Source organism: Ahaetulla prasina, chromosome 2, assembly GCF_028640845.1.
Source record: "Ahaetulla prasina isolate Xishuangbanna chromosome 2, ASM2864084v1, whole genome shotgun sequence".
In the NCBI taxonomy this organism is placed as follows: Eukaryota; Metazoa; Chordata; class Lepidosauria; order Squamata; family Colubridae; genus Ahaetulla; species Ahaetulla prasina.
The window spans coordinates 83,808,383-83,836,179 of NC_080540.1; the positions used below are offsets into that span (position 1 = coordinate 83,808,383).

The 27,797-nt window shown below is 37.4% G+C and overlaps 1 protein-coding gene across 5 annotated transcripts in view; it reads left to right on the forward strand.

Moving 5' to 3' along the window:
• The window catches only part of EBF1 (EBF transcription factor 1), a 412,485-nt gene that overhangs the window by 273,597 nt on the left and 111,091 nt on the right, over window positions 1-27,797 (forward strand). For 3 of the 5 annotated variants that reach the window (XM_058168521.1, XM_058168524.1, XM_058168525.1), the window contains exons 7-8: window positions 3,969-4,050; window positions 17,761-17,878. In XM_058168521.1, the coding sequence (XP_058024504.1) occupies window positions 3,969-4,050; window positions 17,761-17,878 (200 nt within the window). Of the gene's footprint in view, window positions 1-3,968; window positions 4,051-17,760; window positions 17,903-27,797 lie in introns of all 5 variants that reach the window. The other 2 variants (XM_058168522.1, XM_058168523.1) reach the window with 1 other exon arrangement.

Here is a 27,797-nt window from a genome sequence, read left to right on the forward strand (position 1 = left end):
CTAAGAAATATTTTAGTTAAATTTTAAAGGGGTTTTTAATCGGTTTCTACCGTTTTTAGTGATTTGGCCATTAAAATATTTAGTTTTAATTTGGTTTTATATTGTTATTTATTATATTGTTGTATTTTAATATGGCTGTGAACCGCCCTGAGTTCTGCGGGAGATGGTGCGGTATAAAAGTTTGATTAATAAATAAATAAATGCAGTTCTTGTTGAAAGAGAACCCTCTTGAAATTACTTTCCAAGAGATTTGGTGGAAAATAAAAGATTAATAGATATCAAAAGCATGTTGAAAGGGATGAGCAAACACATTTTGTCTTCAAACTTGATTGAAAACAAACTGATTTAATTGCAATCAAGTGTCTTCTTTTTGAATGAGAAAAAGGTTTAGTTCAGAGATCCCCTTTCCTAAATGGTTATCCCACACTCTGTACAGAAGATCCTATCTCTAAATAAAATTAGATGAGCCTTTTTACTATTGAATCAACGATCTGCAGGTAAAATTTTCTAATATTCTCAACCACAAATTTGAATATGAATCTTAATGGAAAACAAGAAGTTTATAGTCCTTGAGCAAAATCAAATGTCATCATTTTCTAATTATAATTTTAAAATATATTTGAACAGTCTATCCCCTGGAACAGCGGTCCCCAACCTTTGCAACTTAGTGGCCTGTCTGGGGGGAGGGGAGAGGGAAACTGGGCCCCGTGAGTGGCAGGCTGGCGCACAGGCACATGTGCATGCATCTTTACTTGTGCAAGTTGAGCTGCATGCGCATGTCGTGCAAGTTAAGCTGCATGCACATGAGTGCATTCGGGCCCGCCTCTTGCGAGGCTAGTTCAGAATAGGCCACGGAGGTTGGTGACCCCTGTTGTGGAAAATGAATAATATTCAAATAAAGGATTAGGATGGCATATTATTTTTTTTTCTAAAATTCTTTTGTTGTCGCTATATAATTACAATAAGAGGCAAAACAAATGAGAAACTTCTTCGTAGTTGGTCTATTTTTTTATGAATGAGACTAGTTTGAGAGCCAAACACATATTGCTAACTTCATATTTATTTCAATGGCATTTATGTCTCGCACAAGACGTTCCTGATGAATTGTGCCCAAAATAAATTGGTTATACATGTTTGAACCAACAATTATTCCAAATATGTCAGGACCTTTCTTATTTATGGCGATATTTTTTTTTTGATATGGTTTAACTTATTTCTAAAAAAACAAAAATAAGTTTGATATATCTCTTTGTTTATACTTTTATGTATAATGTCCAAAATGTGAGGCCAATATTCTTCAAGTTTTTGTTTTTATGGCTTATTAATGCAGAACATTGAGGAAGACACTTTCTGTTGTTTATCTCTTTGGTAAAATATGCCTTCTGTTTCTGAAGAAATATGGGTTATAAAATAATTTCGGTGATTTTTACAGAGTCAAGAACTTAAAAAGAATTGCTCATTTAAACATTTGTGGTTTCCAAGAACAAAGATAAATATATATTTTTTCATGTCCTTATTTTAGTTTGAAGACCACAGCTAATTTTCTTAAATATTCATCATGCAAGTTTTGATAAGAATTTTGATTCAGCTTGATTTAACAGCTTTGGAAAAACACTTTATTTATAAATCATTATTTTTATTGATACATGTGTGCTCACACGGACACACATTCAGCTTTTACCAAATAATTTAACTCATGCTTTATACAAAAGTAAAGTTTAAAGAGTATCTTTAAACAAAAATTCCAAAATAAACCAGTTGCAATAAAATATAGATTCATATAGCTAACTGCAGTAAATTCTAAATGTTTTTTCAGTTAAGAAGCGAAACACAATGGCTTTGTTTTTAAAGTCATCTTAAAATCAGCCACAGAAGCAGCTAACTAGCTCTGTTTTGGAAGGAACTTCTAAACTATATGCCCTGTTTCTATCCCAATTCTATTGCACATCAACCTTCCTGATTAAGACAATAAGTGCAAAGTTCAGTTTTTAAAAACACTTTCATTTAGGATGTTGAATAGGGTAGTCTATATTGAAAACAATCTGCTAGCTTCAGCACGTAGAAAGATTCAAAATTTCTGTTAGGTTCAATGACAACTCTGAGAATACACTCTATTGAGACAATACAAACTGCAGTATGTCTTTTAAATAGTCAGTTGATTGATTAATAGGTTAAAAGTAACACAACTAATTGACTGCAACCTTTAATGTAATGACAGCCCTAATTAAAAGAAAACTTGCCATGTGAGAGCTTCATGATAGTTGGCTTTTTTCAGCTTTTATTTGGCTGAGCTCTTGGAAAGAATACATACTGTATACTTAACATACTGTAGATATTTAAGAGTATTTCCCCACTCCACACCCAGAATTTATCTGGCATCTGTTTTCTTGCTACCCTCAGTGACTTCTACATTTTGATTTAGTCTCTTTATTCTAAGTGTTATGTTTAGGGCATAGATGCTACCATTATATCCAGCCTATAATAGGGTTTTCTTTTCTTTAAAGGGCCACAATATGTGGTGGAATTTCTTGATCTTGTGTATCATACTATACACAATTCAACACCCCCCTGCACTTGTTGCTTTCGTAAGGCATGGGATGTGTACTCATTTACCCAAAATTAAAATCCTCCCAGTCAGCTTCGTGGGAAGTGCAATTCAGTTACATTCTCTACCTTACTTCTCCTACTTGGCCAGATAATAGAAGTTAGAATTTAAGTGCATCCATAAGGTTCTTTTTGCCAATTTAGCTCTGAACTCCAGTATTCCTCTCATTGTCATCCAGGCTCAAGAGTTGGGTTGTATTGTTTTCCTGTTTGATACCAGTTTGTCTGAAAGCAAAAAGAAGCTGATTTTTGGTTTGTTAGTGCTATAGCCCCAGAGGTGGTATTCATCAGGTTCTGACCAGTTCTGGAGAACTGGTAGAGGAATTTTTGAGTAGTTCGGAGAACCGGTAAATACCACCTCTGTGTGGCCCCGCCACCATCTATTCTCTGCCTCCTGAGTCCCAGCTGATCAGGAGGAAATGGGTATTTTGCAGTAACCTTTCCCTGGAGTAGGGAGGGAATGGAGATTTTACAATATCCTTTCCCTGGAGTGGGATGGGAATGGAGATTTTACAGTATCCTTCCCCTGGAGTGGGGTGGGAATGGAGATTTTACAGTATCCTTCCCCTGCCACGCCCACCATGCCACGCCCACCAAGCCACACCCATAGAACCAGTAGTAAAAAAATTTGAATCCCACCACTATGGATTTTGCAAGCAATTTCTTCTCCCATTGAAGACATTCTTACCCTGCAACTTCAGCATTTTGCTCTTGTCTATAGGCATGGCTGAGAATGTATTTCTCTTTCCACTTCAAGCTGTTGTAGAAACAGGCAGTCAGGGTTGGAAAAACTGGGAAGAGTGTCTGGTTGTAGAAATGGAATTGGGGTGAAAAAAGCATTTTTTTTTTGTTCTATGAAAGTTTCTATGAAAGTTTTAGAGACAGGAACACGATTGGATGGATATTATTTGGCTCTATCCTATTATCCTATTGGTCAGTTGAAGGTGGATATTAATTGGTTCTTGCTGTTCCCCATGTGTTTTTAGCCTTTTGAATTTTGAAGAAAAGAAAATGTTCACAGGTCAGTTTCAAACTGCTTTGTTGGAATGATATTGGTATTGGTATGGAAGTGCGTCCTTTGTGAAAGTTAGAATTGTTTTATGGCAGTGAAGATGGATTATTTTGCCATACCTAATTATAAATGAAATTGGAAGGAACTTCACGATATAAAATGGCCTGTCCCTGCGAATTCCAGCAAAGAGACACCTATGGGATGGATTGCCTGTTTCTCCTGTTTCTTTGCCATCTGCCTCAAGTTCCAAGAATGTGTTTAAAGATACATTTACTGAATAGGTTTTTTTTTAGCAATTAAGCAAAACAAATATTGATTGAATATACTAAACAAATTATCTCTTTTCCAACAGGTTCTTCTTGAAATTTTTTCTTAAATGTAACCAGAACTGCTTAAAAAATGCAGGAAATCCTCGAGACATGCGGAGATTTCAGGTTAGTGACGCTTCCTACCTATTCGATCAATCTCTTTTTGAAAGTATGAGCTAAGAAAAATTTCAGCCAGGTAACCTAGCTATTTTATTTGTGCATGCTGTGTGCAAGTTTTCAATCTAACATTTGAGAAGCACTTTAGAATTTCAGCCCTCGTTTACTTGACCAGTCAACAACCATTACAAGTTAGGACAATGCTGAATGGCCTTATGACTACTCTTCATAATTTCAGCCATGACAACATCCTGGCAATCACACAACTGCAATTCAGATGCTTGATGACTCGTTCGCAATTGCGTCCATTGTAGTATCCTACAATCACATGATGAAAATTGTGATCTTCACGGTCAGCTTCTGACAACAGTCAGTGGAGAAACTGACAAGAGGTCATAAATGGTGATCATGTGATTAAACACTTAATGACTATATAGAATTAACTTAACAACTGAAATGGGAATTGCTGCAGCTGCCATTGTAAGTCAGTGTGGTCTTAGCGACAGAGTTGTCTGTCTTAATTATTGTTATTAAGCTAGGATTACCTATACAGGATCAAATAATTCTTAAAACAGCAACATATAAATCAAACAAACACAGATCTTACAAGAATTGAAAAATAGATTAGACTAGATGTATAAAGATGTGATCTAATAATCTAGACCAATTCCACTAGACATTTAAGTCTAGTATGCTCAGTTTTGCTGCCTTAGGCAGTGAGATTGAATCAAATTTATTTCATTGTTTGACTCATGGACCGCAGGCAAATCAAGCCTTGTCCAATTAGTCTAAAATCCTTCCACTTGATCTGCAAGACATAAAAAAAATAGGCTTTTTGGAAAGGTTTTTCAGGACAGAACAGAGGATATAACCGAATAGAACAGATACATTAGACAGTTCACAAAAATGACTTTTACATCCTTGTAGGGAGTCAAAGTAGAAGGGATGTGGTGGCTCAGTGGCTAAGACCCTGAGCTTGTTGATCGAAAGGTCAGCAATTCAGCGGTTTGAATCCCTAGTGTCGCGTAACTAGTGTCCAGTTACTTGTCCAAGCTTCTGCCAACCTAGCAGTTCGAAAGCACGTAAAAAATGCAAGTAGAAAAAATAGGGACCACCTTTGGTGGGAAGGTAACAGTGTTCTGTGTGCCTTTGGCGTTTAGTAATGCCGGCCACATGACAACGGAGATGTCTTCAGGCAGCGCTGGCTCTTCAGCTTTGAAACGGAGATAAGCACCGCCCCCTAGAGTCGGGAACAACTAGCACATATGAGCGAGGGGAACCTTTACTTTTACCTTTAGGGAGTCAGATGTGTATGAACCCAGCATTCCTAAGCAGGTAGCCTCTATCCACTTGAGTAATCCTGGCTAGTTTCTTTAATATAATACTATTCTGGCAGAAAAGCTTTTGGCTTTCTATGAAATAACGTGATCCAAAATAGCTCCAGTGGTTACATCATGGACCCTTTTGGTCTCTGGCATATTAAGAGAACTTTTTCAATGAAAAGATCTTGTTTATCTTTTTAAATCTTACCTCCCTTATGCAATTTATTCAGAGGATTGCCTTTTGTAGTATTACAAGATATGTTTAAGCCTTTAATATGAACTAAAACTTACTTTTTCAGAGGGTTTTTTGGGTGGGGGATTAAAGATAGTTTGTACTATTGAGAACCTATTTGGTCTAGTGGTTAAAGTATCAGGTTAGAAAGCAGGAGACCCTGAGTTCAAGTCCTGCCTTAGCAATGAAGGTCAGCTGGGTGACTTTGAGCCAGTCACTCTCTCTCAGCCCAATTCATCTGATGGGGGAAATAGGAGGAGGAAGGGCTGTTGGATATGTTCTCCTTGAGTTATTTGTAAAAATAATAAAGATGAGATATAAACAAACAAATAAATAAATTGAAATTAAAAACCATACCTCTCTATAATATAGGATGGAACAGGATAATCATTATATTGTATTCTTATTGGGATATATAAACATAATCACCCTGTCTCCTGATCTGAGCTCAATATAAGATGGACAGCTATTATAAATAATATGTTATAAATAATATGTTATAAATAATAAAATATAACAAATGTAGAATTGTGGGGCAGGGTTAGGACTGCCTGAAACTCATATTTTTCTTAATCAATAATTTAATGTTTTTATTTAATTTTTTTTATGGGAGAAGATAAATTAAGAATGAAGACTTCAGGTATTAGTCCCTTTCCATTCAAAGAGGCATAGGATTATTCTGTCAAACACATATATAGGGTTACTCTGTTACCAAGAAGAAATCCTGTGGCTTTCTGAGCAAAAATGCACAGGATTAATCTCTTAGCTCTGTATTTTTTATTTTCATAGTATTGATGATAAGGAAGACAATAATTTGAAAAATTACCAAAATGTATGTGGGCGTTTGTGTATGTGTTGTATGTTTCTATGAGTTTTCCTGATAAAGTTGTATATAAATATAGTACATATAATTATGTTTACATTGCACTTTAAAGCCCGTAAATGATTTAATGTCCAATTATCTGAGAATGTGCCTTATTGTAAGAAGCTGTATAAGTACTGAGTTCAGCAGGATGCTGTCTTAAAGATGCTATAAATTTCAGAGCATTGTTCTTTCTCATACACAGAAGGCATGTCAAATTCTCTAAAAGGAAGTTTTCTTGGCAGTTGCTCTTGGCTCCCACATTCTTTGACTTGAAGGAAAGAGTATGACTTTGCTCTTCACTGAGGCCTTTTGAGTTGAATTGTTAGTGATTCTAGCTGCTGTTGATGCAGTTTTAATGCATGATTTAACTTTAATATTATATGTCTTAGGTGTCTTGAGCACTCTTGTCTCCCCCCCCCCCCATAGCACTCAGTTTGAAGTCTCCGCAGAATCAGTTTGCAAGCTGCCTTTCAGACACATTTTGTCCAGCTCCTTTGATGTACTTCTCATCTTTTGTCAGGACTACTTCATATTTCATTATCAAAAAATCAGATTCATTCCAGCTGCCATCATCTCGGTAGCACTTTGTTCGTTTCCAGTATTCTTGCTTCTCTTCCTGGGCCATGTTATTAGACATAAGAGATGAAGAAAATGCAATTTTGCCCCCATCTCCCTCAGTCTTCTGCTCAGTGCTTCATAATCCCTCTGTCTTCAAGTCTTTGATTGGTTGGATTCCTACATGGATCAATAGAAACAGGAGGAGGTGTCTTTCACATCCCAATTGGGTGCTCCAGTCTCTTCATATGCAACTGGATGAATGACAGATTGCTGCTTTGGTCTCATTCAGTGGAAGGTCTCTGATCAGCCCTACTGGTAGCTTCCTTGTCTTCATGGCAGGCACAGGAATTCTCCTTTTTGCATTGAGCCTGTTGAGTTGTCATTCTTAATTCCTGAACCTGCTGTTCATCTCGGATCCATTACCAACTTCCATAATGGCAATTGGAAGTTGGTAACATCTTAGGTTTGTTTTGTTTTGTTGTCTGATCACAGACCTTAAGATTTCCCAGTTTGTAATTTTTGCTGCAGAATGGTTAGGGACAGTTTCTACCGGTTCACCACGGTTTGGGCGAACCTATAGTGGTGGCGGCAGGAGGCTCTGCCCACCCATCCGGAAGTCATCACGGATGCTCTGCACATGTGCAGAAGTACCACACAAGAAAGAAGCGAGCACATATGCACATGCTCGTAGTTCTGAACCGATAGTGAAGGTAAGTGGAACCCACTACTGGTTAGGGACTTCTTACCTGTATTTCTCCAGCTTTTCTTCTGCTTTGCCTCGCCCTTGCTAAACCTAGCTTATTTTTCCAATATATCCACCAGTTAAATCTGCTTCATAGATAAGGGAATCGAGCATGAGCAGCCAAGGCTAAAGGCTGTCAAAGCATCAGTTCAAATTTACCTGTTCTGTTGCCAGTTCAGAACTCCCCCAAGATGTCAGCTGATTTTCATATGGTAATGCTTTTGTGTGTTCTGTCAGAAGAGCAATCAAAAGTTTGTGTAGGTGACCAGGTAGGACATAAGAGAGGTTGTTGATTTCTTGACTTGTAAAGACATTCTGTCAGGCAAGCTGAGCCTCACAGCAGTTAAGCTTTCCATGTGTAAACAGAGACTGCTTAATTACACAGGTCATGTCAATTAGTGTGACCTTAGCATTTTAAGGAAATTAATCACTTTCAGTGGAGCAGATTACCCTTCATACTTTTAAAATCCAGCCTGTCTTCTTCAGTGACAAAAAAAATAAATCTATTTCTACGGGCAATGGTTATGATTTTCCCCCCCCTCCTATCCTAGCTTCCAGATCTGGTGCTTGAACATTTGTAGAAAACAAGTCTAGCCTCTTGTTAATGATGCAATTTATTTATTGGAGATGGACAAGGAAAGGACCAGTTGAGGATAGGATGGCCTTAGCTTAATTCTGTTGGACATTGTGGGAGCCATGATATTAAGGGCAACCTCCTTGCCCAAGCTATGATGCCTCCTTTTATGAGACAACTCATACATTCCTATAGTTCCAGCTTAGTATGTCCCTGTCCTCCAGGAAGTGTTCATCTCAGTATTGATGACCTGAATTTAGATTGAATAAAAAATATTGAGAAAACATTTTGAAATTGAGTTCTGCTATGAAAAGCAGATATGACTGTAGTGATGTAAAAAGATAACTCTACCTGTTATACATTTTTAAGGTTCAGTTCATGGGCTAGCTTCCCCAAACTTGATAGACTTTACCTTCTTTAGAACTTTCCCCAGTTTTGACTGTTTAGGGAAGAAGTTCCTATGGATTTTTACTCTGCTAGGCATTGCTAGGGGTTGGTGCTCATCTCTGTTTTGAGGCCGTTGAGCCAGAGCTGTCTGAAGATGCTTTTGCAGTCATATGGCCAGCATAATGAAACGGAGCACTGTTACCTTTGCAATGATGTAGTACCTATTTATCTAGCTCATTTGCCTATTTTTGAACTGCTAGGTTGGAAGGAGCTGGAGCAAGAACACAACACATGGGTCTCGAACCTAAGTGTCAGTTTCCAGCTGACAAGCCAGGGTCTTAAGCATTGTGCCACTGCAACACCCTGTTTGAGGAAGAGTGGACAGATATTCAATGTGTAATATACAATGTTCACCCTAGATTTAATTAAGACATAAAACTTAATTTATTTATTTAAAGCATTTATATAGCCACCCATTTTATACCAAACTCTGAGCAACCTCAGAATAATTGTGATAATATAAATTATTTGAGAATAGAATGGTGGCAGAGCAGACAGAAAATGAAAAAAGCTGGGATTGTACAGTATCTCTTTGATGCATGCAACATAATCCAAATATTCTGACTAATTGTAATTGTGATTTCAATTACAATTTGAAAGAACTGCACTATTCCTTTGATGGATAAAAAATGAATGCAAGTGAACAATTTTAACAATGTAGAGTGAGAGAAAGTTTTATGTAGATCAGGGGTGTCAAACTCACATTGTCATGGTGGCGTCACATGACTATTGGGACTTTCCCCCCCTTCGCTAAAACAGGAGTGGGTGTGGCCAGGGAAAAATATTTGATCAAATTTATGCCTTCCATGGAAGGAAATGGCAATGTGGAAACGTTCTGTATTTTCTTTATTTCTCAAATTCCTGTCCTGCCTTTCTTCCAGTTGATAATCCCCATGATATCTGTCCACAAATCTTTAACATTGATGGAAAAAATCTTACTAAATCATTTTTGCACATATCAAAATTATTGCTGGCAAATAGGACATTTCATTTTTTTATATTACATAAGCAGCTGGAATAAAAACTGATTTGAAAATATTTGAAGGATTGGACTGGAAATAAAGTTGCAGTATTCCAATGCTAGGCATACAAGGTGGACGTTGTTTCAGTGCATTACAAATTAAGTTCTGTTTTGGTAATATTATTTTGTTGTGGGTTTGAATAGCATTCATTGGTGATTCAGTGCTGAGTCTATTCAAGAGATGCAAATGATATTTCATGAGGCTAATTTTAAAAATCGGCAATGAGAGACTATATTTTAATCATCGTGAAGCTTTGACCTAAATTTAGGTCAGGCTTTTAGTATCTTGGGACTAAAAGTTGAGTTGCAAAATAATAATATATCCATGCTGCCAGAATCTGTCTAGAAATTATTTCAGCCTCTTTCATGTAAACAATATATATATATTTCCTTCCAATAAAGTGCAGATTACTGAAAATATCAGGAATGTGCCATAGATTAATTTAACCTAATGATGTGTAGTCAGAACAGAGATCAATGCAACTCCTAATCTTGAAATGTTTGTTGAAGAATTCTGTGATGGTTTTAAGTGTGAGGAATGGTTGTAAGACGCTCTTTTGAATGACATTGTAACTTTGAACAGTCACTTAATGAATGGTTGTAAGTAGAGGACTACCTATACGTGAAGATCTGATCGTATTGCACAATTTTTTCCCCTGTTTGCTTTTCCCAAATTAAAAACTGTGTTTTCTTCACAACATTTGGATAGGTTTGAGATTTGGAAGGCTTGTCCATACCCATGTTTACATGAATTTGTCAGCACTTCATTAATCAATTTTTAAACAGGAATATACTTTTTCCCCCCTTCATGCATTGGTATGCACTTTTTAAAAGGTTGCTTCTTTGCATACTTTTTACCCTGTGGTTGTGTTTAAAAAAACAAACAAACTAAAAACTAAAACAAAACTTGTTTCTGTTACAAGTTAATTTTGCATATGCTTTGATCAAGATACAGTCCATTAATGCAGCAATTGAAATGAGTTGCCTTTTTAGAGAGAAATTTGGATCATAGTTAAGAAATTCATTCTCTCTTGAGAAGTTTTCCTAACTTTTATAGGATTTTCCAGTTTCCAGAGTAAACATATGAGTGGTCTTTAGTCATAAAACAGCCAGTGCCCTTTACAAAAGTGTTCAAAACATACTAGGTTTTCCCCATCTCACAGAACATTAACGTTTAATATTGAATATACCGAAAATGTTTTTCTTAAAACTATATGACCTCTGATTAATGTAATGCACGCTTGTGTGGAAACAATAGGTTTCTTTTTCTTGTTCTACAGGTGCACTATGAATAATCACTTCTGAAAGTAGACCACCAAATAACCACTAGAATTTTTTTCATACTTCCTGACACTGGAAACAGTTTCTCTAGGGGATTCCTTTTTATAGTACTTTTTTCTCCTAATGGCTATAAAAGAACCACCCTGGTATGGCATCATTGTAGTAAATCATATTCTAGTCAAGGAAACTAGGTAGCAAGATTATGTTATGCAAGGAATGGGTTGGACTGAGCCCCCAATGTTGCAGATGTTGTGGGTTGCAAGAATTAAATAACGGATTACTCTGGTTTAAAAAAAAAGAAGTTAATCAATGTTCTCCTGCGGAGAAAAATATTGCATTCTCTTTTATAGGCTCAGAGCTCCCTTTACAGCATTATTTGAAACTCTGATTTAGTTCTTTTAAATGGAATAGTATTAAACAGTTGGATTTGTTAGGATTTATGTTCTTGAAATACTTTAGTCGGTTATTTTTTTCTTTTCCTTTATTCCCCTCTATTTGGTTGGTTTTTAAATCCATGTATCAACAGCATTTTCAGGCAGCCAAAAATAAAATCAGTATCAAAATCAACCTTAAAATAGAACAGAACCAGTGCTGGGTTGCTACTAGTTCGCTCTGGTTCGGGCGAACCTATAGCAGTGGTGGCAGGAGGCTCTGCCTACCTGCCCGGATGTCACCAAATATGCTCTGCACATGTGCAGAAGCTTCTGCGCATGCACAGAAGTGGCGCATGAACAGGTAGCAAAGGCAAGTGAAACCCACCACTGAACAGAACAGAAAGAGGCATTCCTAATAAATTTGAAGGATGTTTATGAAGGGAGACTTTGTGTTGTTTCCTGACCATTTTTCTTACGATAACAAAGTCATGTATTTTTTTATTGAATAGGAGCAAAATCCTCCGTCCTTGATACCAACATATTTGAAAAGTATTAAGAAATTACCAATTTCTAGATTTCTCTTCCACTCCCACCCAAATTTTCCCCATGTAAAAACAACAACAGTTGCTTGTGTCTCCTATTGCTTAAGCAAATGATTAATCACTATGCCACAAAAAGGCATAATACTCCAGTGCCTTGACATGCAAGGGCCTTAGGTGTCCTGTAGAGATGTCAATGATACTATATGCACCTTGATGTAATCATGTAATGATGCCATGTCACAAACAACTTACAGTATTTCATTTGCGTCATCCGCACAATGACATCATGACACGAATAACAACTCAGGTTCCTTCCCACCAGTGTGGATGCCCATGACAAACATTGTGTTACAGTATCTGAGTATCTTTAGTATCTTGTGTAGGGTTTTTGCTTTATCTATTTATAAAATTCAGCAATACTATAAACATATTGGGGATGTTTGTATTTCTCAGTTGACTTAAATGGCCAAGATTGTATAATGTAACCCAAGATAACTAAGGTTTTTTAGTAAGAGCTATTAGTTAAATCTTTTCAGTTGAAACAGTTCAATATTTATTTATTATTTATTTATTATTTAAATTTGTATACCGCCCTTCTCCCGAAGGACTCAGGGCGGTTATTAATATTAATATTAATATTCCATATATATAGTATAGTACTACTATAGTACTATAGTAGCTGAAAAAGAGCAAAATTAATTTTGGACAAATGAAAATGATTGATCGTAGGAGCCCTGGTGGTGCAGTGGTTGGAATGCAGTATTGCAGGCTAACTCTGTTCACAGCCAGGAGTTCAATGCTGATTGGCTTGGGGTTGACTTAGTGTTCCATCCTTCTGAGGTCACTAAAATGAGGACCCAAGTTGTTGGGGGCAATATAGTGACATTTGTAAACACCCCTGAGAGTGCTGTAAAGCACTATGGACCGATATATAACTCTAGGTGCTATTCCTATTCTATTGCGAGTGTTATTGCTATGATTACAATCTTGCTATCATTGCTAATGCTATCATTACAATCTGATTACAATGAGCCGTGGTGGTGCAGTGTTTAGAGTGCAGTACTGCAGGCTACTTCTGCTGATCACCAGCTGCCAGCAGTTTGGCAGTTCGAATCTCACCAGGCTCAAGGTTGATTCAGCCTTCCATCCTTCTGAAGTTGGGTCCCTCAGAAATGAGGACCCAGATTGTTGGGGGCAATATGCTGACTCTGTAAACCACTTAGCGAGGGCTGTAAAGCACTATGAAGCGATCTATAAGTCTAAGTGCTATTGCTATCTTGTATTTAGGGATTTTCACTATATAGTTCTTTGCATGAAATCTCTGTTAAGGCACGTGCAGTTTTCTACCCAGGTATGTATTTGCCATGTAGGGAACTGTGTCTATGAATGTTAATTATCAAAACAAATTAAATTTAATTTCAAACTTTTGCTGATTTGTTCTTTTTCAGTATGCTCTAACTAGTGTGCTGGTTCTATCTCGTTCAGTACTCTAACTTCTAAAATTGTTTAAATATCTAATGAAATGAGCTAATGGCATTCTGTGACAAACTATATCCAGACACAAATCATGTTAACATTCACAGGCTTGTAAACATTAATAAATTGAAGAGAGGAGGGGAGGGAAGGACAGATTAAATAAACAGAAAATTGGAACTGCTGGATTAAACAGTGTTTTAGGTCAAGAAATGACAAAACATGTTTTTGAAAAATTTACTATGGTTAATGAAATATTACTTTGAAAACTTTGCTTCATTTTCTTCCCTTTTACCCATTTTGAGCCCCATAAGGAAATTCTTGCCAGCAACCGTTTCTGTCCATGGAACTTTGAGAGGGTAACAGCTTCCGTGGAGAATTGAAGAAATGTTTGCCAATCCTTGTAAAGCATTTCACCTCTTCAGAGGCTAAAGCTTCTCAATACCAAGAACAATTAAAGCAAGAGCCTTGTGGAGCGACTGGGGAATTCAGCAAAATAAATCAGAAACCCTCTTCCTTGGCTCTGGAGGGTAGCCTCATTATAAGAGCAGATCTATTAGCCCCTTTGCCATTGTCTTTCATTTCTCAAGTGAGGTGATTCTAATTAAATTAATCTGCATGTCAATCTATCGGTGATCAATCAAAGAGGCTGAGGTCTCCCTTAGCGGCGCTGTGCTTGAGGCTGACAGGGGCTGATAATGGAGGAAGAAATAAACTGTCGAGCAAAGTTAATTAGTCAACATAATAGGTGGATTAAACAGGAGCCAGCTGATTGCAGTTTCACATGTTGAAGCATGAGGTGGGAGCTGAAACTGCAATTAACAGACAATTATTATATTTGGTTGTAAGAGGTCGCATGAATAAACATATCTCAGTGGGTTTCCATTTTTAATCCCCCTTCCTTGTTTAATTTAAGGAGAAGTGTAGGTCATTTCTTCTTATTGTTTTAGCAAAAGTTCTGGAAGGCAGGTTCATGGGAGGGAAACTGTAATTAGCTTGGGATGCTTAATGAGTGATAGTGGAATGGAAACATAGCCTTTAGGTTGAATGCGTAGTTAGGCAGTGGCAAAAAAGAACAACAGTGATGCAGCCACACAGATGCATAATTTCCCTAAAACTTGAGAAAAAACAGGTTTTGTGAAAATGGCCTACCAAAATTTTCATTGGTGATTTGTTTTGTTGATTCATCGTCCCTGTTGGAATATTTCCTGTTGAATTTATAACTAACCAGATACAGTATGGTACTATTAGTCTGTTTCTCCCCCTTTCCCCCACCCCTTTCCATGATCAAACACAACAGTACATTAATATTAGTGTGAACAGGCATTTATTCACATTAAGGGCGGTTGTTTTATCACCTCCATCAGGGGTGTCAAACTCACATCGTCACATGATGTATCGGGACTTTTCCCCCCTTCACTAATCTGGGCGTGGGCATGGCCAGCGTGTGATGCATCCGGCCTGCAGGCCATAAGTTTGAAAGCCCCGATCTACATCATCTACAACACACCTCTACGATGATGTTAGGGAAATGAATCGTCTGCAAGAAAACAAGCTCAGAGAGCACCAAGGACCCCTCATGTCAACCCTGAGCTACAAATATCCTTTACTGGAATAAATGGCTGTCCACACATGTGCTGTTGTATTTGATCATGGTAAGAGATTGACTTAATGCTAAGGCTATATTTGTTTACAGATATTAAAATCAGTATTGTAACTAAATTTTACAATACTTATTATTTTAAATAAGTATTATTTAATTTTAAATTTAAAATAATTCTGGCAGACTCCTGGGGACTTACAGCAATGCCAGTCTGAAAGAAACAAATGGCATAAACAGAAATTATAGTACAGGTTTATAATATCTCTAATCAAAAATCAGTGCATATAACGTAAGTAGATAGCTAAGCATCTAAATGTTGATGGTCAATAGTTATTCCCTGGAAGCCTTCCAGAAAATTTTGACCTTCGGTAAATTTGGGAAGGCTATCACTAAGGGGCCAGCCTAATTTCTTTGGGGAGGCAGTTCCAAAGCATTGGTGCCAAGATGGGAAACCTACCCTTCTGGGTTCAGTCCTTCCCACCTCACAGAATTAGGATATCACAGGGAGATTCTCCCAGAAGACCAGAGTGATATTCAGCAGGTTCTGACTAGTTCTGGCAAACTGGTAGTGGAAATTTTGAGTAGTTTGGAGAACTGATAAATACCAACTCTGACTGGTCCCGCCCCCATCCATTCTCTGCCTCCCGAGTCCCAGCTGAGCAGGAGGAAATGGAGATTTTACAGTATCCTTCCGCTGCCACACCCACCAAGCCATGCCACGCCCACCAAGCCAAGCCACACGCACAGAACCGGTAGTAAAGAATTTTGAATCCCACCACTGAAGACCCTCAGATAGGTCAGATTTGGTAACAATCAGAAATGCCAGAAATGCCAAACCATATTTGGAATTTTAAATTGAAACTAGCACTTTAAATTATATATAGAAGTCTTGCTGGTAATTAATACAGGATTTGCAAGATAAGTGTCATACAATCATAATGACTAGGGCCAAGATAAATGTATATGGATGTGATTTAATAATACAGTCCTTCAATACTGAGAGAGAAATAGTGCTGTAGCAAGCACTAGATTTGAGTACAATTGTTAAGTGGATGACTGTTTTTATTTTCATATTTGTGTAATCGTGTCCTAAGCAACATATATGTGTACAATGGCTACTTCAGGCACTTAGTGAAAGTAATCTAGGGAATCAATTGTTTAAAGGCAAGTACATCCTCTGACAACCCTGCCCATTCTCTGCAACAAACAAAATTCAAGAGTTGTTTGAATATTTAAAAATCCAGGATGATTCAAACAGCAATGAGTGATCTTGCTTGCTAACATCATAAATGTGATCATCTTAAGGCAGCGGTCACCAACCTTCCTGGCTCGGTGGACCGGTGGAGATGATGGTGGCAGCGGGGGAGTGGGGAGAAGGGATGGCTTCACATGTGTACCACTTTTACAAATGCAGCTTCACATGTTCATGCCCTTGCACTCGCCCACCACTTCTGTGGCCCGGTACCAAATAGGCTGGGGTCCAGCATTGGGCTAGACCCCTGTCTTGAGGCATTCCCTTAGTACCCGTTATTTAACTCCTTAAAGAAAAATCTGTTTTGTAAAGTTCTCTTAATATAAATGAGACTAAATATAATAAAGAAAAGTGATGAATGAGATGGTGATAACAAGGTAATAGTAATAATGCCAGTATTATCAATGCTGTCATCTAAAGGTCTCAGTTGTCTACTCTACTGCTTAACTCCTTAAAGTTGACACTTTTTATACAGCCTCTAAAAGGTCCTTTTAATATAAATAAGATTCAGCAATAATAAATAATCACTGTTGGATCCTATTTTTGATCCATGGTGAGTACAGAAAACAATGCATATTTTTATCAAAGTAACTTAATGGAAATCCTTTTATCAACTTGCTCAAAAATTATATTTTATCAATAAAGTTATGCTTTATTAATACATGTATCAGCTGGTTGAGTTTGTGCTTTTTGTTTGTTTGTTTATTTATTACTAAATGTATATGCTGCCCATCTTACTGTCTAAATTTCCGCATATCCTATATTGTACAGCAAAACAATATTTCTATTTCTAATTGTTCCCATTAGGATAATGAGGTTTGCAAAAACAAATTCACACTTGATCGCTTGATAAAGACCAAGTCTACTTAGATTTGAAAAGCAGTATTCATTTAAGTTCTAAAATATTCCTTATGCATACATGCTTTCTCTCTACCCTGCTCAGGAGAATTTTGGACAAATGCATACACTCCAGGCTTTAGCAGTATGATGAATTCAGTTACTCTAATCCAACTTTAGCAACCAATTTTGTTTTTGCACTTGAATCAATTCTCATTTGCAGTGACAACAGTTTATCTATTCTGACATGCATGCTGAAGGATGATGTGGAGTAATATGCAGCCAACTCTTTTAAAAAGGAGTTAATAAAGCTGCTCTTGTTAAAATTATGGTTAACAGTGTATATTCCTTTATACAGCTACAAACTGTGTAATTTGACTAAATGACATCAAAAGCCTGTGATGCCAAAGACCCACTCATCAATAGCACCTCTTGTTAGAGTCATAGAGTCTAGTCACTAGTTATTATGCGAAATAGCTGTGCAATTTTCTGCCGCTCCCAGCTGTTATTTAAGATTCTGGGTTTATTAGTCTCTGTGCATTATTTGATTTTAAATTGCATTAAAGTGTTTCCTTATATTGCTGTTCCACTTGCAGGTTGTGGTATCTACAACAGTCAATGTGGATGGCCACGTCTTGGCAGTGTCGGATAATATGTTTGTGCACAATAACTCCAAACATGGGCGGAGGGCTCGAAGGCTTGATCCTTCGGAAGGTACGCCTTCTTATCTGGAACATGGTAGGCATTTTTTGTTGGTTGCCATTTCTTCTTTCACTATGGGTCCTTGGGCTTTCTTGCCCCCTATTTTCTTCCTGTGCTCAACACTGATGCAAAATTTTGAAAATATCGCTGAAAACCAGCACCAAATTTTCAACCTATTTGAATGATTCTACAAATATGCATCGAAATAGGGCTCAACCTTATATATGGTAGAGTTCTTACAATCACACAATTGATTATTTTTTGTAAATCTGAAGTAGCCAAGACCAGTTTTTGTAAAAAGTGTTTCTCAACCTTGGCAACTTGAAAATGTGTGGACTTCATCTTCCAGAGTTCCCCAGTCAACATGCTGGCTGGGGAATTTTGAGGGTTGAAGTCCACACACCTTCAAATTTCCAAGGTTTAGAAACAGTGCTATAGAGAATTATTTTATGGACATTATGTTTTAAATTCACAGATACTGCTTTTTGTTATGTACATAATGTTCCTAAACATTGCCAGTTCTATGAAGTATAAGAAAGTGAGAGATTCTCTGCAAATGTTTATATACATAGGCTCAATGACTGTAAAATAGTCACGCTAGATTACCTCTTTTTTTAATTTCAAGAAGCAGTAATGTTAACAAGTATTTTGGATCTTATAGTGCATAACTGGAGTAGGAAAGTGAATCTGTGCCCTCTAGAAGCTGTAAGAACAGGAGTCCCAGTCAATATAGCCTGTAGGGGGAGGAATGCTGGGTGTTGGAGTTCATCATTTAGATCAGGGGTCTCCAACCTTGGCAACTTTAAGACTTGTGGACTTCAACTCCCAGAATTCCTCAGCCAGCTTTGCTTTGCTGGCTGGCTGAGGAACTCTGGGAGTTGAAGTCCACAAGTCTTAAAGTTGCCAAGGTTGGAGACTCCTGATTTAGATGGCCACATGTTCCTTCTCTATGGCTTACAGGATGATTATGAAATAATACTATGCTCACTCCTACACCATAATTCAATTTCAAGAATAACTTGGTAGCTGAGTCAGCAACTAAGTTTAGGGTCCAATGAGCTATTTTGCAATGTTTACATGAATGAAATTAATGTGAATCTTTGAATATTTTCTTGCAATTGTTTTTCTGAATATTTTTTAAGACTTAGAAATTGAGTCTTACAAAGTATTCATGGATAAATTATTTTCGCTACTTTAACATGGAGAAATCCTATTTATTTATTTATTTCTTTAAACTGTTTGGTTTTCATCTTTCTCCTTTAAAAAGAAACTCTGAATTGGTAAACATATAAAGCAAACACAGTGTTAAAATAAATAAAATAGTGACTAACAAGTGAAACTATGCAGCAACAGTACATTACTGGCACACATCTTTCTCAAGGTCTCCCTGGAAAATGCTGTTTATCAAAGCAGAATTTCACTAGTATAGTGGTGAAAAGCTTTGTTGGGGTAGATGTATAATGACTACTACTTCCTTCTCCTCTTCCTCTATGGGCCAAATAAATTGAGAGTAGCGGATGGGTGGTTCCTTGTGGTTAAGGGGAAGGGGATGGCTAAGTAAATAAAGAGTGCATTGTCACCGGTCGAGTAGAATAGAAGCAAACAGTAGGTAGACCCAGAGCCAAATGTGGATAGGGCACTTATTTGCTCACCCTCCCTTCCCCTGTCATTTTCTTTAACACTTTGTTTCTCTGTAACTGGCCAGGACAGATTTCTCTTGCCCGAAGTATGAAGTGATTGCTTACAGAGGGCTTTTGAAATTAGGCCAAAGACTGCATGAAATTAGACTGAGGTACTGGTTGCCCACCCATGATTTAGATAATACAAAGGCATCTTGTTCCCTCAGCGTCTCCTCCACCTTCCCAGTAAGAAGGAAAAGCTATACCAGTCCTGGAGCAGGCATAATGCTTGTTTCTCTCACTGATGAAAAAAAAATTGAATAGATAAATTAAAAATTAAACAGATGTGAAAAAAGAGGAATAGACTTATACTGGAGCTGGCTGAGTTTAAAAAGTTTTTACCACTACTCATGGCCTCCCTCACCCATCCTCAAAGAATTGCTGGGTATGAATTTTACGTTGTGCATTAGGTCCATATTGCTTTTACTGTAAAACTAAAGTAAGAAAGACTTGCAAGTCTTAATGTACCTTTTCCTCTCTCTTTTATGTTCATGAGAACTTGGGAGGGGCTTGAATGAGTCACTTGACTGAGTAGGGTTCCCTGCCTGGGCAGGGGGTTGGACTAGAAGACCTCCAAGGTTCCTTCCAATTTTGTTGTTGTGGTTGTGGTTGTTGTTGTTACTATTTTATCAGATTACATTCCTATCCCCGACTCAATCGTCTTTTTATCCGGCTGTTATCTTAGAGGTAGCTCTTCCTCTTTCCCCTTAAGATCACTCCCCCTTCGGTGTACATCATTTGGGCAAAGAGATTGTGTTTCAGAGAAGTCACGTGGACAGGTTCAGCCAGGGCATGTTGAGACTGCAACAAATAGGATATTAATCTCCCACAGTTCCAATTAGAATTAATATGCATGTATAAATAGCTTATGCCAATGCTAACAATATTCATCACTTAGCATATCTGAAATTTATTCTAGGAAACCAATACCATGTTAAAAAACCATGCAGCATGAAAATGTGAACTACCATCATTGTAGGAAACATTGGTGGAAAAAAACACAACCTCTTGCCTCTTTATTAGGCTGCCCTACTATTATAACTTATCATTTTATTTTGCATATATGGAAAACAGCGCTCTTTATGTTATAGGAGCTACTTACAAAATAAATTTGGTCATGTGATAAATGCATAATGTATCAGATCCACAAGTTTGCACTTTCCAACCTAAAATTCTTAGCTCAGCAGTGTTTCTTATTATATAAACATAACTTACATCTGTATTTATTTAGCTTTAACTTTTATGTAGACCATGAGACATTTTATGCAATAATTCATACTATAGATTTTTTTCCATCCTTGCCAGCAACCTAATTTAATAAACAAACCACTGTCATAATTTTTGGCTGATTTACTAAGGAATGTTCAAGCTGTTATTTTATTAATTAGAAGGAAACGAAGTATGCAGAGAATATCTATTAATTTATCCTTGAAGTTTCTTATACAAACCCCCCTTCTTTTTTTATTAAAAAAATAGGATGCAGATTTTTTTAGAGGACTTAGTCAATACAGGTAGTCCCCGGTTTAAGAACAAGTTCCATTCCCAAAGTCAAATTTGTTTGAAAACTGGACCAGTGTTATTGTATAATACTACATAAATTCTATTGTATAATGAACTTGAATCACTGTGCATTTAACTTGAATCTGTGCATTTAACTTGAATCTTGCTACAATAGGCGGTGTTCTTAATTATGGGTCCTGTTTAAACCAGAGTGTTCCTAACCTGGGGATTTGCTGTACTTGCCAATTAGAAGGATAAGTCAGAATTTCTTCAGATTGGAAACTTTCTGCTTTCACCCTTAGCATAAAGCTACCTGCTCTAAATTTTCCTCATAGTTCCTTTCCATGTAATATGGGAGAAAAAGGAAAATCAGATTCCAGCTAAGAGCAATTGATATGAAAATTCTGCTTGCATGAGTTTATACCAAATTTTGTAATGCCACAATCATATTTTAGTATTGGGATTAAGCATTGCTTTTTAGAACTATGCAAAATTCTGAAATTATTTATTTTTATTTATCACATTTATATGGCCATGCTGGGACGGCGTGGTAGCTAAGCAATTAAGATGTTTGGCTTGTCAGCTGAAAAGCTGGCAACACAGGTTCGAGACCCAAGTGCCACAGGATAGGGTGAGCACCCATCTTTGCCCCAGTTCCTTCCAACCTAGCAGTTTAAAAGTATGCAAATGCAAGTAGAAAAATAGGTACCACTTCAGTGGGAAGATAACAGCACTCCATGATGTCATGCTGGCCACATGACCACAGAAATGTCTTAGGACAGCACTGACTCAATGGTCTTGAAACGGACATGAACATAGTCTCCCATAGACAGCAACGACTAGTGGAATAAGATCTGTAGGGATTGCTTTACCTTTTATTTTTATGGCTACCCATCTCACAAGAAATGAATCTGGGCAGCATACAGTAAAAAAAGTATAAAACAATAACCATGTGAAATGTAATCATGATAAAAAAGTTTTTAAAAGAAAAAGCACATACAAGAAATTCAATCAGCATTAGAGTAATTTCTAGATCAAGAGCTGAGGTGGCACTGTTGTTATAACGCAGTACTGCAGGCTGCTTCTGCTGCCTGCCGGCTGCCTGTGGTTTAGCAGTTCGAGTCTGAGAGGCTCAAGGTTGACTGATTTTTCCATCTTTCCAAGGTGGGTAAAATGAGAAGCCAAATTGTTGGGGTGCAATATGCTGACTCTGTAAACCACTTAGAGAGGGCTGTAAAGCACTGTGAAGTGGTATATAAGTCTAAGTGCTATTGCTATAAGGTACATTTACTTTAACAAGTTGATGTTTTAGGGCAGGTAACAGTTATCCAGATGAGGTTCACTATCCTTCCTTTATTGCACATATATTGCTGTGCTCCTAAGGGCCATGTTGGTGCCTCTGTTGTAGAAAGGCAGTATTTATTCGATCTCAGAGTGAAAAAGTACCAGGCAGAGCAGCCCTGGGTATTGGAGGAAAGAGTCATACATGGCCAGTGGTGAAATCCATTTTTTTTTTACTACCAGTTCTGTGATCGTGGCTTGGTGGGCGTGGCTTGGTGGCGTGGCATGGAAAGGATACTGCAAAATCTCCATTCCCACCCCACTCCAGGGGAAGAAAACTGCAAAATTCCCATTCCCTCCCCACTCCTGGGAGAAGGATATTGCAAAATCTCCATTCCCACCCCACTCTGGGGGCAGCCAGAGGTGGTATTTGCCAGTTCTCCGAATTACTCAAAATTTCTGCTACCGGTTCTCGAAACTGCTCAAAATTTCCGCTACCAGTTCTTCAGAACCTGTCAGAACCTGCTGGATTTCACCCCTGTACATGGCCCTTTCTACCATGGGGATAACCAGATCTGCTACTCTGCCTGGCTCCTGTGGGGGGAGTATGGAGGGAACTCTATTGGCCTTGGTTGACATTTCCAATTTTACCCCAATTTAAAATTATTTGACTTCACAAATGGTGGCAGTGTTTAAAATCTGGTAAGGAAAAGAAGTCATGTGTATAATGAAGTCGCTTTGATTTGACATCTCAGTTTCTTTTTGTTTTACTAGAAACACATTCTAAATACGCTAGAATAAGCGAAGGCAGCAATCCTATGTATAGATTTTCTAGGGAGAAAGGAATGCAAAAATAATTAGGCTTTCTTTTTGAAGAAATATCTGCAGGAAAAGATTTTGCCTATCCACAATTTTGGACATATTTTATGAAAGCACAACATGGTAGATGAGCTTTTGGCCCACATAAATTACATTTTTAATGATCTTGTTATCTTCAGCAGGGCTGGAATGGAAAGCCTGTGAATGCATCCTGTTCCCATAAAATTAGGCTGCATCTTCTCCAGGTCCTTATGCCTTTCTAAGATATTGCTACCCTGAATTTAAGCAACAGCCACGTAGTTCCAGGGAAAGCTTTTCAAGACTGTGAAAAGAGCACCATTCAGGAACTTTGCTATAATATTCGGAAAACAGATTTCCTTCTTGTTGTCTTCCTATTTGATCATTTATAAAATTTAATGAAGCAAAAAATTCCCCTGAAGATCTATTACTATATACTTTACACAATAACCATGGGTAGAAAAGGGACTACAATAAAATAAAGTCACCTCTATATAAGTTAGTTGACTATATACATTTGTTTAATAAACGAATAAATAAAAATATTATGGACTAGAAAATGAATTAATGTAATGTCAACTTTGTTTTTCTAGGAATAATCATTTGTATAGATTAGTCTATACAAGTGCATAATTAGCACAGCAATATTTTTTGTTAATTTCATAACATAGTAGTAAATTAATTTTTAACCCTTCTATATTGCTTTAAAGTTTGGAATTAATTTTCTCTTTTCAATCCAGTTGTCACATATTGCAAAAAAAAAAAAAAAAAAAGGAAAATTCTCAGTTTATTTCACTGTAGTTAAGATTGTACTCCATGAATTTTCCTTAATAGGCATGCCTTAATAAATACATTGGTCAGTGAAAAGTTTTTATATTCCAAAAATAATAACTGGCAAATGCTCATGCAAGCAGCTTTATTTGGTGCAAGGGAAGTAAAATCAATGATTTGTAGTAAAATAGTTTCACCGAGATGTTTCTGTTTTTTCCTGTGTTTCAAAATTGTATACATTGGGATAAGAAGATCAATATATTCAATCAAATGGATTCCTAGGATGTAAGTTTTAAAAGAGAACTTCTCTAAATCACAAACCCTAGCTCATAAAGAATTTGAAGGAAAAGGGAGCGTTAAATGAAGAATATAGTTTTTACTTCTCTTCAAAACTGTGTTTAAAAGTCACTTCTATGCTGCTGCCAGCATTTTAAATGGGTCATAGAATATTTTAATGAAATATTTTTGTAAGGGCAAAATGGAACATTTCAAATGAGAACTGATCCGTGTTTTAAGTATAGAATTTGAGTTTACTGGAGAGCAGTTTTGTGTAGTGGGTAAGGCACCAGTCTAGAAACCAGGAGACTGTGAGCTTTAGACTTACCTTAGGCACAAAGTCAGCTGGGGAACTTGAGGCAGGGGTGGGTTCCAAATTTTTTTACTATCAGTTCTGTGGACTTGGCTTATTTGGTGGGCATGGCTTGTGGTCATGTGATTGAGTGGGCGTAGCCAACTTGAAGTCACTCAGGGCAAGGTGGGGCTGCACCTTGCTGTGAGTGACATCAAGTTGGCCACGCCCACTCAGTCACTTGAGCAATGCTGCAGAGACAGGGTGATTTCTCCGAGGGACAGGCAAAGCTTTGCCATTGCCTCTTTTCCTCAGAGGAGCTGCCTCCAAGTCCTTGCGAAGGGACACACAACACAACACAATACAACAGACTCACACACAATGTAAAAGCAGCTGCACTTCACCCAAAATGGCCCCTGCAACAGCAGGAACCTCACACAGCCACAAAAAGCTCAAAAACCAACTTTCACACTTTACACACACACAACACAACACAACACAACTGACTCTCACACACACACACACACAAAATGCCACATACAGCTTTGTGAGATTTTGTGTGTTTGTGTAGTTAGAATGAAACACTACAAAAACACACCAAATCTCAGAAAGCTGTACAAATATTTTATTTTATTATTTTATTTTATTTATATTTTTTAGATCAGGAGTCTCTCCAACCTTAGTAACTTTAAGGTTTGTGGACTTCAACTCCCAGAGTTTCTCAGCCAGCAAAGGCAGATTCAGTTGCTCGCTGAGGACATGGATTTCAGGCAGGCAGATTCAGTTGCTAGCTGCTGCAACTGATTGCAGAAGTCGAAGGAAAACGAGCCCAAAAGGAGCAGTAAATAATTAGGTAAGTGAGGAGGGGGGATTGGGTGGGCCAGAGGAAAAAAAGATTTTAAAAGGCTCCTCTGACGATCCCAGCTGAAGTTGCCTAATTGCAGCCCAGAACCTCTTAACTCAGCTGGGATCGCCAGAGGAGCCTTTTAAAACCTTTTGTTTTAACAACCTCTTCAGCCGAAGAGGTTAAAAAAAAACTTTTAAAGGGTTCTGATGATCCCGCTCAGCCACGCGATCATCAGAGGGTTTTTTTACTTTTAAAAGTCTTTTTTTGGCTGAAGAAAAGATGCTTTTAAAAGTAAAAAAAAAACCCAACCTCTGATGATCAGGGAATCAGTTTGAGGGCGTGGCCAGCCAGCCATTATTTTTACTAACAGCATATTTTTAATAACGGCTCTCCAGAACCGGAGCGAACCGGGAGCAACCCACCACTGACTTGAGGCCAGTCATTCTCACATACCCCTAGAAAGTAAGCAATAGCAAACCACTGTCAAGAAAAACTCAGAGATTTTTTCCAAACAGTTGTTACGAGTCAACACTGGCTTAAAGCAGGGGTGTTATTCACCTACCTTTGCTACCAGTTCATAAGCATGAGCACGCACATGTCAGGGGTGGGTTCTATTTACCTTTACTACCGTGCACGCCCTTGCTTCGCTCATGCACGCTTGCTTGCTTCGCTCGTGTGCGCTTGTTTGCTTCACTTGCGCTTGCTTGCTTGCTGATGGGATCAGTGGGTGGAGCCTATCCCCTGATTTTATTACCGGTTTGCAAAAACCGGTCCAAACTGGGGGCATCCCTCCACTGGCACATGTGCACGCACTTGCTTCGCTCACACATGCCACCTCCACGTATGCGCAGGGCCTTCTGCGCATGTGCAGAGCATAAAATTGTGGATAAATTGGATGTGATTACATTCGGGCGGGTGGGCAGAATGTCCTGCAGCCGCCGCTACCAATTCGCCTGAACTGGATAGAACCATCTGAATACCACCACTGGCTTAAAGGCATCAGTCATAATAGTAAAATAAAAAGGAGTTTGCTATAAACCATTTCAGAAGTTAAGGGCACTGGATGAATGAGCATCATACCCATCTTCCTCTTCATGTAAAGCACATATATAAAAGAGCCTCTTCTGTTTTTGGTAGGTTCTGTTTACATTTTCTAGCTAGTGAATTCTCTTAATAATATATGATTCTCCCTACTGGCAGTTACCTGTTATCACTGCATCATTATTTTCCTTTTACACATTAGAGTGGACATAGGATGTGTATATGTATGTTTATGCATGTGTATCAAATGTGCAAACAAGTTAATTGAAAAACTGATACAACCAAATATTAATATAGAATGTACAAATGCTATTTTTTCAGAAAATGAATCCTGCTAGTTGTATAGCTATAGTTGTATAGCTATATAAACTATATATAGCTCTATAGCCTTTTTTATTGTTTCAATTAATTTATTGTTTCATTTAATTTGGTTGAGGAAAAAAGTTCATGTAAAATGATGATTGATTGATTTATAAAATTTATTGGCCGCTGATTTTACCATACAATGAAAATGATGATGATGGTGACTATAACCTCATTTGCTTAAAAGCTAGTTTGAAATATTGGTGAGCCTTGACTCAAATAAAGTCCTTTGGATAACATCATGTTTCTTTGAATCTACACATTCTGTTTGTTATAATATTTATTTCACAAGAACAGTAAGAGTAACTGCTTTAAGTATCTTTACAAGATTTGTTCCAGAAACAAATTAACTTAAATTTACCAACATGCCCACAATTACCAAATGAGAAAACCAGCAAAAATCTGTCTGGGAGTTGTGAATAAACCAGTCTAGAATGACTTAATCAAAATACACACTGCATCACAGCAAGTAATCATTGCAGATAAGAACTGCTTTCCTGCATAATTGTCATAATATTATCAAGAGATAATTTACAGCATCAGATTTACAACTGTCTCTACAATCACTTTCCAGAGCTACATCTCATATATATATATTTTTGAAGATAAAAATATTTTATTTTTAATAAGCCTATTTGCTTATTATCCTTCACTCAGCCACAGATGGAAAACAAGAGGAGGAAGGACTGTTAGGTATGTTGGTTGATTTGAGTTGTTTATAAAAATAATAAAAGGGTATAAATTAATAAATATAAATAAATGAAATCTATATATATATAACTAAGTAAGCTGGAAAAAAATAGAACATAAAGAACAAATAACCCTGTTGGACTATTATGAAATAAACAATGTTCTCTATCTGTGACAATAGTACAAATCTTAGGTTTCCACTATCTATTTAGTTACAATCAATAATGTAGCAATGATCTCTAGGTAGAATCCTGTTTGGATGGAGCCAGATGTCTCTATGGACATTTGCAAAGGTTATCCAGTAGGGTTTTAGCTCTCCTTGAAGCTAATTTTCCATCTTAAGCTTTGTATTTA